Source organism: Eretmochelys imbricata, chromosome 24 (assembly GCF_965152235.1).
Source record: "Eretmochelys imbricata isolate rEreImb1 chromosome 24, rEreImb1.hap1, whole genome shotgun sequence".
In the NCBI taxonomy this organism is placed as follows: domain Eukaryota; kingdom Metazoa; phylum Chordata; order Testudines; family Cheloniidae; genus Eretmochelys; species Eretmochelys imbricata.
The window spans coordinates 8,350,901-8,362,348 of record NC_135595.1 but is presented as its reverse complement, the minus strand read 5'-3'; the positions used below and the strand labels follow the sequence as shown (position 1 = coordinate 8,362,348).

At 54.8% G+C, this 11,448-nt stretch overlaps 1 protein-coding gene across 1 annotated transcript; it reads left to right on the top strand.

The window, feature by feature from the left end:
• The first annotated feature begins 5,552 nt into the window (after positions 1-5,552).
• Positions 5,553-8,966, top strand: LOC144280025 (SLAM family member 9-like). The gene is made up of 4 exons (XM_077841721.1): positions 5,553-5,679; positions 6,806-7,171; positions 8,161-8,427; positions 8,776-8,966. Exons 1-4 carry the CDS (start codon positions 5,622-5,624, stop codon positions 8,910-8,912), a joined length of 828 nt encoding a protein of 275 aa, XP_077697847.1. The 5' UTR covers positions 5,553-5,621; the 3' UTR covers positions 8,913-8,966.
• The last annotated feature ends 2,482 nt before the right edge of the window (positions 8,967-11,448 follow it).

Genomic DNA, 11,448 nt, shown 5'->3' with positions numbered 1-11,448 from the left:
TTGTTTGTCTGTATAATCTCTGTCTGGTTCTGTGATTGTTCCTGTCTGCTGTATAATTAATTTTGCTGGGTGTAAACTAATTGAGGTGGTGGGATATAATTGGTTACATAATCATGTTACAATATGTTAGGATTGGTTAGTTAAATTTCAGGAAAATGATTGGTTAAGGTATAGCTAAGCAGAAGTCAAGTTTTACTATATAATCTGTAGTCAATGAGGAAGTGACTGGGTGTGGGTGGGGGTGGGGGTGGGCATGTGGGTGTGTGAGATGGGAACAGGGAATGGGGGTAAGAAAATTGGAATCATGTTTTGCTAAAGGGGGAAATGGGAACAGGGAATGGGAGTAAGGAAGTTGGAATCATGTTTAGCTAAGGGTAGGAATGGGAACAGGGACACAGGTGTAAGGCTCTGTGGTGTCAGAGCTGGGAAGGAGGATACTAAGGAAGGAAACTGGAATCATGCTTGCTGGAAGTTCACCCCAATAAACATCGAATTGTTTGCACCTTTGGACTTCGGGTATTGTTGCTCTCTGTTCATGCGAGAAGGACCAGGGAAGTAAGTGGGTGAAGGAATAAGCCCTCTAACAGCTATTAGCCAGGGTGGACAGGGATCCAACACCATGTTCTGTATGACTCTCGCCTCTGTTTGCCAGAAGGTGGAATGGGTGACTGGGGATGGACACTTGGTGATTACCTGTTCTGTTCATTCCCTCTGGGGCATCTGGCATTTTCCACTGTAGGAAGACAGGCTACTGGGCTAGATGGACCATTGGTCCTACCCAGTATGGCCATTCTGATGTTATTATATAGAACCCAGATGTATTTGCTCCTCGCTATAGCCAACTAGACCCTGCTCTCCTCCCAGAGCTAGGATAGAATCCAGGAGTCCTAATGGGGTCTCTCTCTCCACAGAGTTAGTAATAAAGTAAGAATAGACATTAAAATTTTAAACCTAAAATTGTCCCTTAAGTGACTTGCCACAAGACGTCAGAACATGTTATTAGAGCTGAGTGGGTCTAATATTGATTTAATTTTCTTTCTTTTATAAAGGAAATAGATACTGGGCTCCTGTCAAAAAACTAGAGTTTTCAAGTGCCTAAGTAGCCCCAGGTATCACGGTTAAAGTTGCCCCCCTGCCCACCAAAATCTGAAATGGCACCCCTGGTGGGGCACACACTGGAGCAGCACAACGCAGGAGTGCCGTGTGGGCTGCATGGCACTTAGCAGGTCTGGAATTGCGGTAACACCTAGAGATCCTGACCAAGGTCCCTTGTGCCAGGTGCTGGACACACACACAGTCCCTGCCCCAAAGCGCTTAAAATCGAAGTCAGGAGTTTGAACCCCAAGGGGGGTCACACACCGGTGCCAGGGGGTTGTGACCTACCTGCCCTTCCTGTAATGCTGAATGGGAGGGGGCTGCCAGGTGGGATCCCCGAATGGAGAAGCTAGAGACTCATTGATCTAGGGCTGAGACAAGAGACAAAGGGGGGGTCCCAAGTAATGGGTAACAGCAAGATAAGTGTGGCAAGCAGCTGCCACAGCACACCCACTGCTTAACTAGGGGTGAGCGTGGGGCAGGCCCGCTCTAGCTGGAAACCCAGAGAAAGGCAGTGTTGCCTAATGGATTGAGCCTTGTCTGGGTTGTCCCCCTCCCCGGTTAGCTGTAAAGTATGGATCTATTTCATTGCATTGTTTGATATTAATGAGGTTAAAATGGTTTTTGCATATGTATGTTAACGTTATGCTGTGTTACAGGAGGGCGTTATACGTTTATAACGTTCATGGATTTTGTTTCCATTTGGTATTCTGACGTTTGTACCAAAAAGCAAACTCTGATAAGAACCTAACTAAAAAAAAGGAAAAAGAACAGAGCTCGGTATTCTGATCATCATCTGCGCATTCACCTCTCCTGGGGTGCGGTAGTGACACAAGCTAGTTGCTTTTTGCCTCTTTGCACCATCTGGTGTGTAGTTCTGGAAAGACGGTCAACTCATCCACCCTCAGAGCTGTACAGGGCCGGATGTCTCCCTTCCCCCACAGCTTGGGTCGTCCCTTAGACCTGTGCAATGTGGGTGTGGGGTGCGAACAGGTTTGAATAGGAGGTTTGAATGAAGGATAGCAGCAGCTGCTGCAGGCAGGATTGAGAGGTCAGCAGAGCTGGGGGACGGCCCAGGGCTGGGAGAGCAGGGTCAGGGAGAGCTGTGGGTCAGGAGGATTAAGTAGCTAGACCATCACGTGTGAAGGGCAAGAGCTGATCTGCTGCTCACAGGGACACTGGTTTCAATCTGGAGTCACTCCACTGAAGCCAGAGGCTGTCTCTGGATTGACACCAGTGCCTGCGACAGGGCTGCCACCTGTCCAGGCTCTCCCAGGATTGTCCCTTTTCTGACGTATCTGCCCAGGTGTTCAGTGCCCATGGCCAGTTGGCCAGTTTTGTGGGCTCAGCATCATCCCAGATGTCCTGGGTTTTTGTACCTTAATCTGTAATCAGCATCAGGCCCCGTGTCTTAAACGTCCCTGTCTCTCTGCTGTGCCTCAGGAAGTGGAGCTGTTCCTCCAGGGAGCAGCCCTGCCTCTTTCCTCCTGTTCTCTTTAAACCCTCTCTAGCCCGCATGCTGGATGTCCCATCTCTCCCAGGCAGGGGGACCAGGTGCTGAGCTCTCTGGAAAGTGCCCGGGTTCTATGTGACGAGATTCACGGGCTCTGTCCTGGTAAGTCCAGTGCAGGTGCTGCGGGATAATAGCACAGTAACAAACCTGGAGCCACCCAGTCCTTCCCGGCTCTCCCAACTCGCAGACAGCAGGGCTCCAGCCCAGGTCTTCCAGCTCCAAAGCACAGCCCCCACCCCCCCCCCAACACTGCAGTTAAAGAACCCCCACTAGTAGAGCGGGGCCTGTGGCTCATGGTCCAGCAGGTCTGAACACAAGGGCAAATTCAGCGTCAACACATGCAAAGTAAGGCACATTGGAGGGAAAAATGTAAACGACTCACGCACTGTACAGGGGTCTATATATGTCTCCTCTCCCTCACACTGGTGTAAATCAGGAGTGATTCTGTGGAAGCCTATAGAGTTACACTGGTCTAAAACCATTCTATGGTCCTGATCCTGAAGTCAGTGACACACCTATGTACTTTTACTCCAGCGAGTCATCCTGTTAGACTCATGAGCTGTCAGGTTGCCTGTCAACAGACGCAGATGCTGAAAAGGCATTTGATGGGGTGATGTGGCTCTATCTCTGGGGTCTCAAACTTCCAGCCCGTGGGCCATCCGCGTCCTGAGAACCTCCCCACTGTGGCCCGTGGAGGAGAAACGCAGGAAGCCACGCTGCCAGCTCTGTCTGCTGCAGGCACCGTCCCCCGCAGCTCCCATTGGCTGGGGGAGAGGGACAGAGATACCATCACTAGTCGCCGGGCAGAGTCAGCCATGGAGCCGCGTCACTTTTCTCCACAATGAATATAAACAAGTCAAAATTCCGAACACAACTGTCTGATGCCCGCCTTGCTGCATCCTGAAGGTTTCAACTGCTCAGTCACTGAGGTCAAACATCAACAAACTGACAGAATGGAAGCGTTGCCGGGTGTCTGGCAAACACTAAAAACTCGGGGATCGGTCCTGCTTTGAGCAGGGGGTTGGACTAGATGACCTCCTGAGGTCCCTTCCAACCCTGATATTCTATGATTCTATGAACTCTCTGGCAGGGGAAGAATTGTATCAAGTTGTATGACAGTTTTATTAGTGCTAAGAAATTCAAAATAAAAAATACAATATGCACATTTTCTTGTCTGAACACCATCTTCAGCGACTTTACTGGCCCGCTGGGAGGATTTGAGGACTGGCCCTGGCCCTAAGGGAAATTAAGATTGCGACCCCTGCTCTACCTCTCATGGCAGGGTTAAGGCCAAGTCTATGCTACAGAATTTTGCTGACATAACGAGGGTGGCTAGGAAAAGGAGAAAAATCACACTGAAATGCTCTGCCAGTGTAGACACAGCTTATACCCACTCTGATACAGCTTATGTCATTTAACTGTACTGCCAAGAGAACTCCTTTAGCTGGTAGAAGGTACGTGTCCACGAGGGGACTTTGCCTGTAGAGCTATAGCAGCAAAACCTCTGTAGTGTAGACTAGCCCTAAGAGAATTTGGGTTTAGCTCAATTTTCCTTAATTGGGCTGATGTCTTTCACAATTCTCTGCATTTGGCAGGACTGGCCTCATAGTCCCATGTGCCAGCTAGTTCTCCAAGGACCATTAGATCCAGAGCTGGCACATCACTTTTATGGCCTGTGTTATACGGGAGGTCACATTAGATGATCTAATGGTCCCTTCTGGCCTCACAATCTGAATCTATGACAATCTCCTTGTACAAACTTACCAGGCCCAGATCAAGTCATCACATGATTCTGTGGCAATAGTAGTGATCAGTGCGGGGGCAGAGCAACTCATAGTTGTGGGAACAACTGGATGGGCTATGGAGCACATTTCTGATACCCTACCTGCAAGGGAAGATGGAAGACTGAGAAGGGCAGAGTTAAGGGCATTGGGGGCTTAACTGGGAATTTCCAGACTTTCAAGCTTTGGGGTTTCTTGTAAGTTTCACCAGAACTCTAAATGACCTGTCTCTATAATGGCTTCTTGGGGTTTTTCGCTCGCTCCAGGGTCTCACAGCTGGTGAGCTGCAAGGCGTCCTGAACAAAGTTTTGTGTCTAGATCAGTATCCCATCTCAGACACGCTGGCAGTGTCAGGTTTGAGAACCTGTGGCAGTTTCCTTTTACAGCAGTGTCTCTGTCCCTGTTCGTTGCATCCCCCACACTCTGAGCACCTATCAGAACCAGAGATTATCTAGCCACGCTGTGACCCGGGCACCACGTGAAACTGCCGTGCTGGGGGGAAGGCCAAGACAGGAATTAAGAGCCGGAGCCACCCACCAAACTGAATCTATGGATGGAGCATTTGGAAAGGCCCCAGCCCACCGGTGAGGACACTGGCCTGCGTGTGTCAATTGCTGGAGAATCTGCAGGGGATCAATTCCTTTTGCCACTGTTACAGTGTGGGCTGCAGGGGCATACAGCATCAGGCACTGTCTATCTAGAATCGCTTATCTCCTTTCCTGTATCTTGCTGTGTCAGTTCTTGGGCTGCTCAGTGATTCGGGCTCCCGGGCACGGCTGCAATGCACAAGACCGATCATCCCAGCAAGGTGTAACTGGGAAGGGCCTAGGAAAGGACCTCTTAGGCAGCATCTCCCCAGAGGCATCCCGGTTCCCTGTCACTGTCTCCCAAGGGAAGGGCTGGGCGCCCCATGGCGCGGGGGTGTCAGAGTCGGGCTGAACCTGTGTGCGAGCGACTGGGTGGCAGAAGGCCCCATGAGGGGGAAGGGCAGGGGAGAACAGGGCGGGGCAGCGGGGGGGTTATCTCATCCTGTGCCTGCCACAGGGTAGATCAGCTGATGAAAAGGAGGCTTCGAAGCTGCGGGCGCTGGGTTTAGCCTCCCAGAGCCCTCGCTGCTCAGTGGAGTGATGCCAGAATCCCCCCGGCACCCAGACCTGGCCGGCCCGACTGTCCCAGTCTCTGACCGATCACTCCACGGACACTGACTGCTCCCTGTTCTGTAGCCCACCAGGATGGCAGGAGCTCCCCGTCCCTTCCTTCTTTTCCTCCTGCTGGTTTCCCAGCCCAGGGGTAAGTTACGCGGGGCTGGATCCACCCCAGCGGGGGGGCTGGAAATGAAAGGGTGAATCTTGGGAGGGGATGGAAGCAGGAGCTGGGCCGGGCTGGGAGGGTCTCACTCCCCTCAGGGATCCAGTGCAGTCTGAGCCCAGCCAGCGCGAGGGCCTGATCCTGCGTCCCTGACCCACATGTTGCCCAAGCAGAGGGAAAGTTGGAGAGACATGGCGCCGACTCTTGGCCTCTGTTCCTGGCTGGCCTCTTCTCCGCTCCCCCCCCCACCATCCCGTGCCGTCCACGATGGAGGTTCTCTCCTTCGCCCTGTGGGGTGTTTGTTCGCAGGAGGGTAGTTTGCCAGGCAGTGACCCTCAGCCACCCTGGGTACTCACCGGGGCTGCTGCCTCCATGAAAAGAACTGAGGGTTTGGGGGGTCACGGGCACATTGTTAAACAAGACAATGACCCCCAGGGAGAGGCAGGAAGGCCCAGCAGTGAGAGCCCAGAGCTGGCCGACAGGAGAGCTGGGTTCTCTCCCTTTACAACTCCAGCATTGCTGTAACCTCAGCACCCTCTGGAAGAGGCAGCAGGGAGAGCAAGAAACAGGTGGCTAGGGAATGAAACCCACAGCCTGGCGTCATGGCCCCAGAACCCTCCCCTCCTGTTCCCGACTCTGCCAGTGACCCGGTGCAGGTCACTGCACCACTCTGTGCCTCAGTTTCTCCATTTGGAGATCATTTATTACCGGCCCTTTAAAAATTCCTCCAGTCCTGCATGATGAATGCCATTGGGTAACACTGAGTTCCTGTGTGAAAGGAGATTTCCCCACCTACCCATAGGAGAGGAGAAATTTTAAAGGGACAGGACTGTATTTCCCTCCTACACACGGCATATCATGTGGCTTAATTCAGGGATTCCAAGGCCAGAAGAGACCCTTGGGGTCATCTAGTCTGACCTCCCATCTAAGACAGGCCCAAGAATTCACTGATGGGCGTAAGGGGCCCAGGGGCTCAAACCAGTGAGGTGCTAACAAAGGTCAAAGAGCTTTTGTAATTCACACTCTGTGACTGGAGGGAGTTGCAGTGCCAGGTCGGGGATGGCTGGGCTTGGTCTGTTTCCTGGACCCTTTTATTCTGTGTTGTCAGACGCAAGTCCTGCTCAATCAGTTTGTCTCCCCAAACTGATGAACGGTATTCTGGGAGAATCAGTCGTCCTCCCGCTTGATTCCGGGGAGATGTTCAAGAGCATCACCTGGTCCGCACCCAGCCCGCGCCAGGACGCACCCTCAGGCAGAAGGGTGCGTCTTGCTGTTGTCACACCGGGGGGCCCCGGAGCCCTGCCCCGTCTCACTGTGGAGGACGAGAGATACAGAGGGCGAGTGAGACTCCACGGCCAGAGCTATTCGCTGGAGATCAGCGACCTGACGATGGCAGATGAGGGTGAATATGGAGTAGCGGAAAACACAGTCGCACACAATATGTACTACTGTGACTATCCATTGCTCATCTACAGTGAGTGTCTATGCGTGTGGGTGGGGGGAGGTGCAGACGCTGGGAGCGGGAGGTGGTAATGTGGACTTCAAGTGAGATGCCGGCTTCACAAGAAGCTTTTAGCAGACCGTTTGGTATCTGGAGGGGCACCTTGGGGTGAGCCAGGACTTCCCTCTGGGACCAAGCTATTACAGTACTTAAAGCTCTCTGAATGAACAAAGGAGAAGGATGGATAGATAGATGGATTGGTGTGTAAGGGATAGATAGATAGATAGATAGATAGATAGATAGATGGATTGGTGTGTAAGGGATAGATAGATAGATAGATAGATAGATAGATAGATAGATGGGGTGTATGGGGATAGATAGATAGAGAGATAGACTAGATGATAGGTGTGTATTGAGATGGATAGTTGATAGCCCAAGTCTAGGGTTTGGGCTTGGACTCACAGCTTAAAGAAAATAAGCAGAAGGCTATTGGGGAAAGGCGAGAGATAGACAGAGACAGGGGAGGACAGGGTAGGGGAGACACAAAGGTAAAGTTGCAGCCTATTCACAGGGTCCTGCCATAAGCCTACAATGTCTACAAACATGGCTCCTGCAGACCCTGAATCTGTCCCTTGGGGAGAGTGGGGGGCAGCTAAACCCCTCCCCTGAACAGGATCTGGCCCCTGGCTGGAAGAGTAGGGTGACCAGATGTCCTGATTAGGGGCATTGTCTTATATAGGCAACATTACAACCCCCCCCCCCCCCCCAAAAACGAAGTGTCCCGATTTTTCACACTTGCTATCTTATGGAAGGTGACCTCTCCTGTCCCAGCCACATGGCGCAGTGAGGTTAGGTGTTGCTCTCACACGTGGGGGAAAGTTGCTAAGGGGGAGAGATCCCTGTGTGTCAGCTCCCCGGCCTGTAGTCTCAGGCCATCAGCGGGGGGAGCCTGCAGCAGGTTCTCACCTCGGCAGCCTCTGTACAGAGTTATTTTGTATTTCCTGCCCCCATCTGGGCCACAGAGCGACTGTCGGAGCCGGAGATCAGGGTCCATCCTGTGATGATTGGGAACGGCACTTGCAACGTGACCTTCACCTGCAGTGCTGGGGAGAGAGCCAGGCACCTCAATTACACCTGGACACGTCCAGCAGGAGGCGCCGTTCTCGCCACCGAGGAATCCCTGCTGCTCCAGCACAGACTGGGGGACGAGGACTCGCCCATCACCTGCACGGCCACAAACCCCGTCAGCAACAGCTCGGCCAGCGCCTCCCCCAAGGTGGCCTGTGAAGGTGATGCTCGCTCCATCCCCCCCACTCGAGCGCACGCAGCAGGGAACGGCCCATGCGGGCCTGGCTCGTACACCCCCCTGCTGCTCTGGCTGGGTTCTGGGGCACAGTGAGCACCACTAGTGGGCTCGCAGGCTTTTTAAGGGAACTACTCCCCAATTCCTACACCCCACCCTGGCACTGGGCAGGAAGGTCTGTCGCTGGGGGGCACCAAGGGTCTGGCCCAAAGGGAACAGCTGGGTGTTTGCATGCCAGCTCACTGGGGTCTTTGGAGTCAGAGCTCCCGGCACTCGGTATAGATTTGGGTTTCCAGACGGCGCGAAGCCCCTAAACATTGATTTATTCCTTCAGGTCCCGTTCTGCCCCAGACCCCAGCGCTGTCCTACTGCCGCGCCAAGGGGATCCTTGTGCTGGGGGTGCTGGGAGCCCTGCTGGCCGGGATCCTCATGGTGCACGTCCTCCCCGCGAGGGAGCAGAGACGGCCGTGAGAGGAGAGGAGCTTCCACTGTGGCTGTTCATTCCTCTGCCTCCGGGCTGGAGTTTCCCACGCGAGCCAGCCAATGAATGAGAATGCCCCATCGCCCACTGCAAAAGCCTCAATTTCCCTTCCCCTCAGGAAACAGGAGCACAGCGACTCTATTGCGCTAGACTCAGCCAAACGTGTAGCAATCCCGGATCCTCCGCCCGGCTGTTCTGGGGCACAGGGCAGGGGCATCTCCAGGATCGGAGTCTCTCTCTGGCCCAGTGACCATGGAGTTATGTATAGAAAGTGGAACAGCTGGGATAGGAGTGGCTGAGAGACACCCTCCCAAACAGCCTGGTGCACAGGGTCTTCCACGGGGACGTGGGAGATCTTGGTTCACGTCCTGCTCTGAATCAGGCAGCACTGGGATTTGACCCCATGTCTTCCACATCCCAGCTGAGTGCCCTGATCTCTAGGTGACGGGGACTAGGGACTCCTGCTCTCACTTTGGTTTTATCTGAGAAATGGCTGAGCTGGCTCAGGTCCCCATCTCCAGGCGAGGGTTAGTGGCTGAGGGTCCCGGCTGGAGAGAGGCACCTAGTGCCAGCTGTCCCTGTGGGGTGGAAGGCCCAGATCAATAGGAGCTGTGAATCTGGGCCCTAAACCCCACCCCTTTCCTCTGCATTTCACTCCTGGCCTGCTCAGCTTGCGGGCCTCTGAAAATCCCTTCCTTGGGTGCCGAGCTCTGCCCATGTGTAGGACTGCTGAATTTCTATTTGCAGAAAATAGAACACCCTTGCCTCGCCCTTGCTCCGCCCCTTCCCTGAGGCCCCACCCCCACTCCCTCCATCCCCCCTCCCTCCGTTGCTCGCTCTCCCCCACCCTCGCTCACTCACTCATTTTCACCAGGCTGGAGCAAGGAGTTGGGGTGTGAGAGGGGGTGCGGGCTCTGAGGTGGGGCTGGAGATGAGGGGTTTGGGGTGGAGGAGGGGCCTCCAGGCTGGGGGTTGAGGCCGAGGGGTTTAGAGTGTGGGAGGGGGCTCCAGGCTGGGGCAGGGGGTTGGGGTGTGGGAGAGGTACAGGCTGTGGGCTGGGGAGTGCAGGCTCCGGAGTAGAGCCAGATATGAGGGGTTCAGGGTGTGGAAGGGGGCTCTGGCTGGGGCAGGGGGTTGGGGTGTAGGAGGGGGTGAGGACTCGAGCTGGGGATGCGGGCTCTGGAGTGGCGCCGGGGATGAGGGGTTTGGGGTGTAGGAGGGGGCTCCAGGCTGGGGCCAAGGGGTTCATAGTGTGGGAGAGGGGTCTGGGTTGGGGCAGGGGGTTGGGGTGCAGAAGGGAGTGCGGGCTCCAGGAGGGAATTTGGGTGCAGGAGGGGGCTCAGGGCTGGGGCAGGGAGTTGGGGCATGGGAGGGAGTGCAGGCTGCAGTCTCAGGGAAGGAGTATGGCTGCAGGAGGGGGCTCAGAGCTGGGGCAGGGAGTTGGAGCATGGGAGGGAGTGCAGGGTGCAGTCTCAGGGAAGGAGTGTGGCTGCAGGAGGGGGCTCAGGGCTGGGGCAGGGGGTTGGGGTGCAGGAGGGGGTGCAGGCTCTTGGAGGGAGTTTGGGTGTGGGAGGGGGTTCCAAGCTGGAAAAAGGGGTTGGGACTTGGGAGGGGGTTTGGGGTGCAGGCTCCGGTTGGTGCTTACCTCAGGCAGCTCCGGGGAAGCTGCCAGCATCTCCCTCCGGCTCCTAGGCGGAGGCGCTAGCAGGTGGGTCTGCGTGTTGCCCCCGTCCACAGGTACCACTCCCGCAGCTCCCATTGGTTCCTGGCGGAGCTGGTGGTCTGGGCAGGGGCAGCGTGCGGAGCCCCCATGGCCGCCCCTACGCCTAGGAGCCAGAGGGAGATGCTGGCAGCTTCCCGGGAGCCGCGCGGAGCCGGGCAGGGTAGGGAGCCTGGCCTGCTGCACTGCCGGCTGGACTTTTAAAGGCCTGTGTGAATCTGGCCCACTGTGACTTGCAAAGCAAAGTGAAACTGGAGGGCAGGGCAGGTTTTTGTGCTGCTTGGACCCAGCCTCTCTAAGCGCTAATGAACTCTTCAGTCAGCTTTCACCGCCTGCAGGCGCTGGGCGGGCACTGGGCTTTTAAATCCTGGCTCAGGGAGTGTTTGCACTCAGGGGCCGGCTGCCCTGCTGTTCTGCACAATGCTGAACTAGCTCTTTCACATGGTCTTGTCTGGATTTGCTGCTCAAGGTTTTCTCATTAAAGCGCTTCTGGGAACCAGAATTAATGACTGACCATCTTGCTGCTGAGTCGGCTTTTTCGGGGCGTGTGGTTAATTGCTGCAGACACCTGGCGCCGCAGACCCAGGGAAGCAGGGTGCACAAGCTGCTTGTTTCAGACGAAGTGTAAAGCAGAGGTGAGCAGTGAGTACGGAGGCCACATGGTCCAGTGGAGCGGGGTCCGGAGCCAGCCTGTGTTCAGCAAACCTGGCTTTTAGCCTTGACTCTGCTGGTGCTGGGTGGCCTCTGGCCAAGTTCGGTATCTCAGTTTTCCCATCTGTAAAATACGAACGAAATTAGGAAGGAAG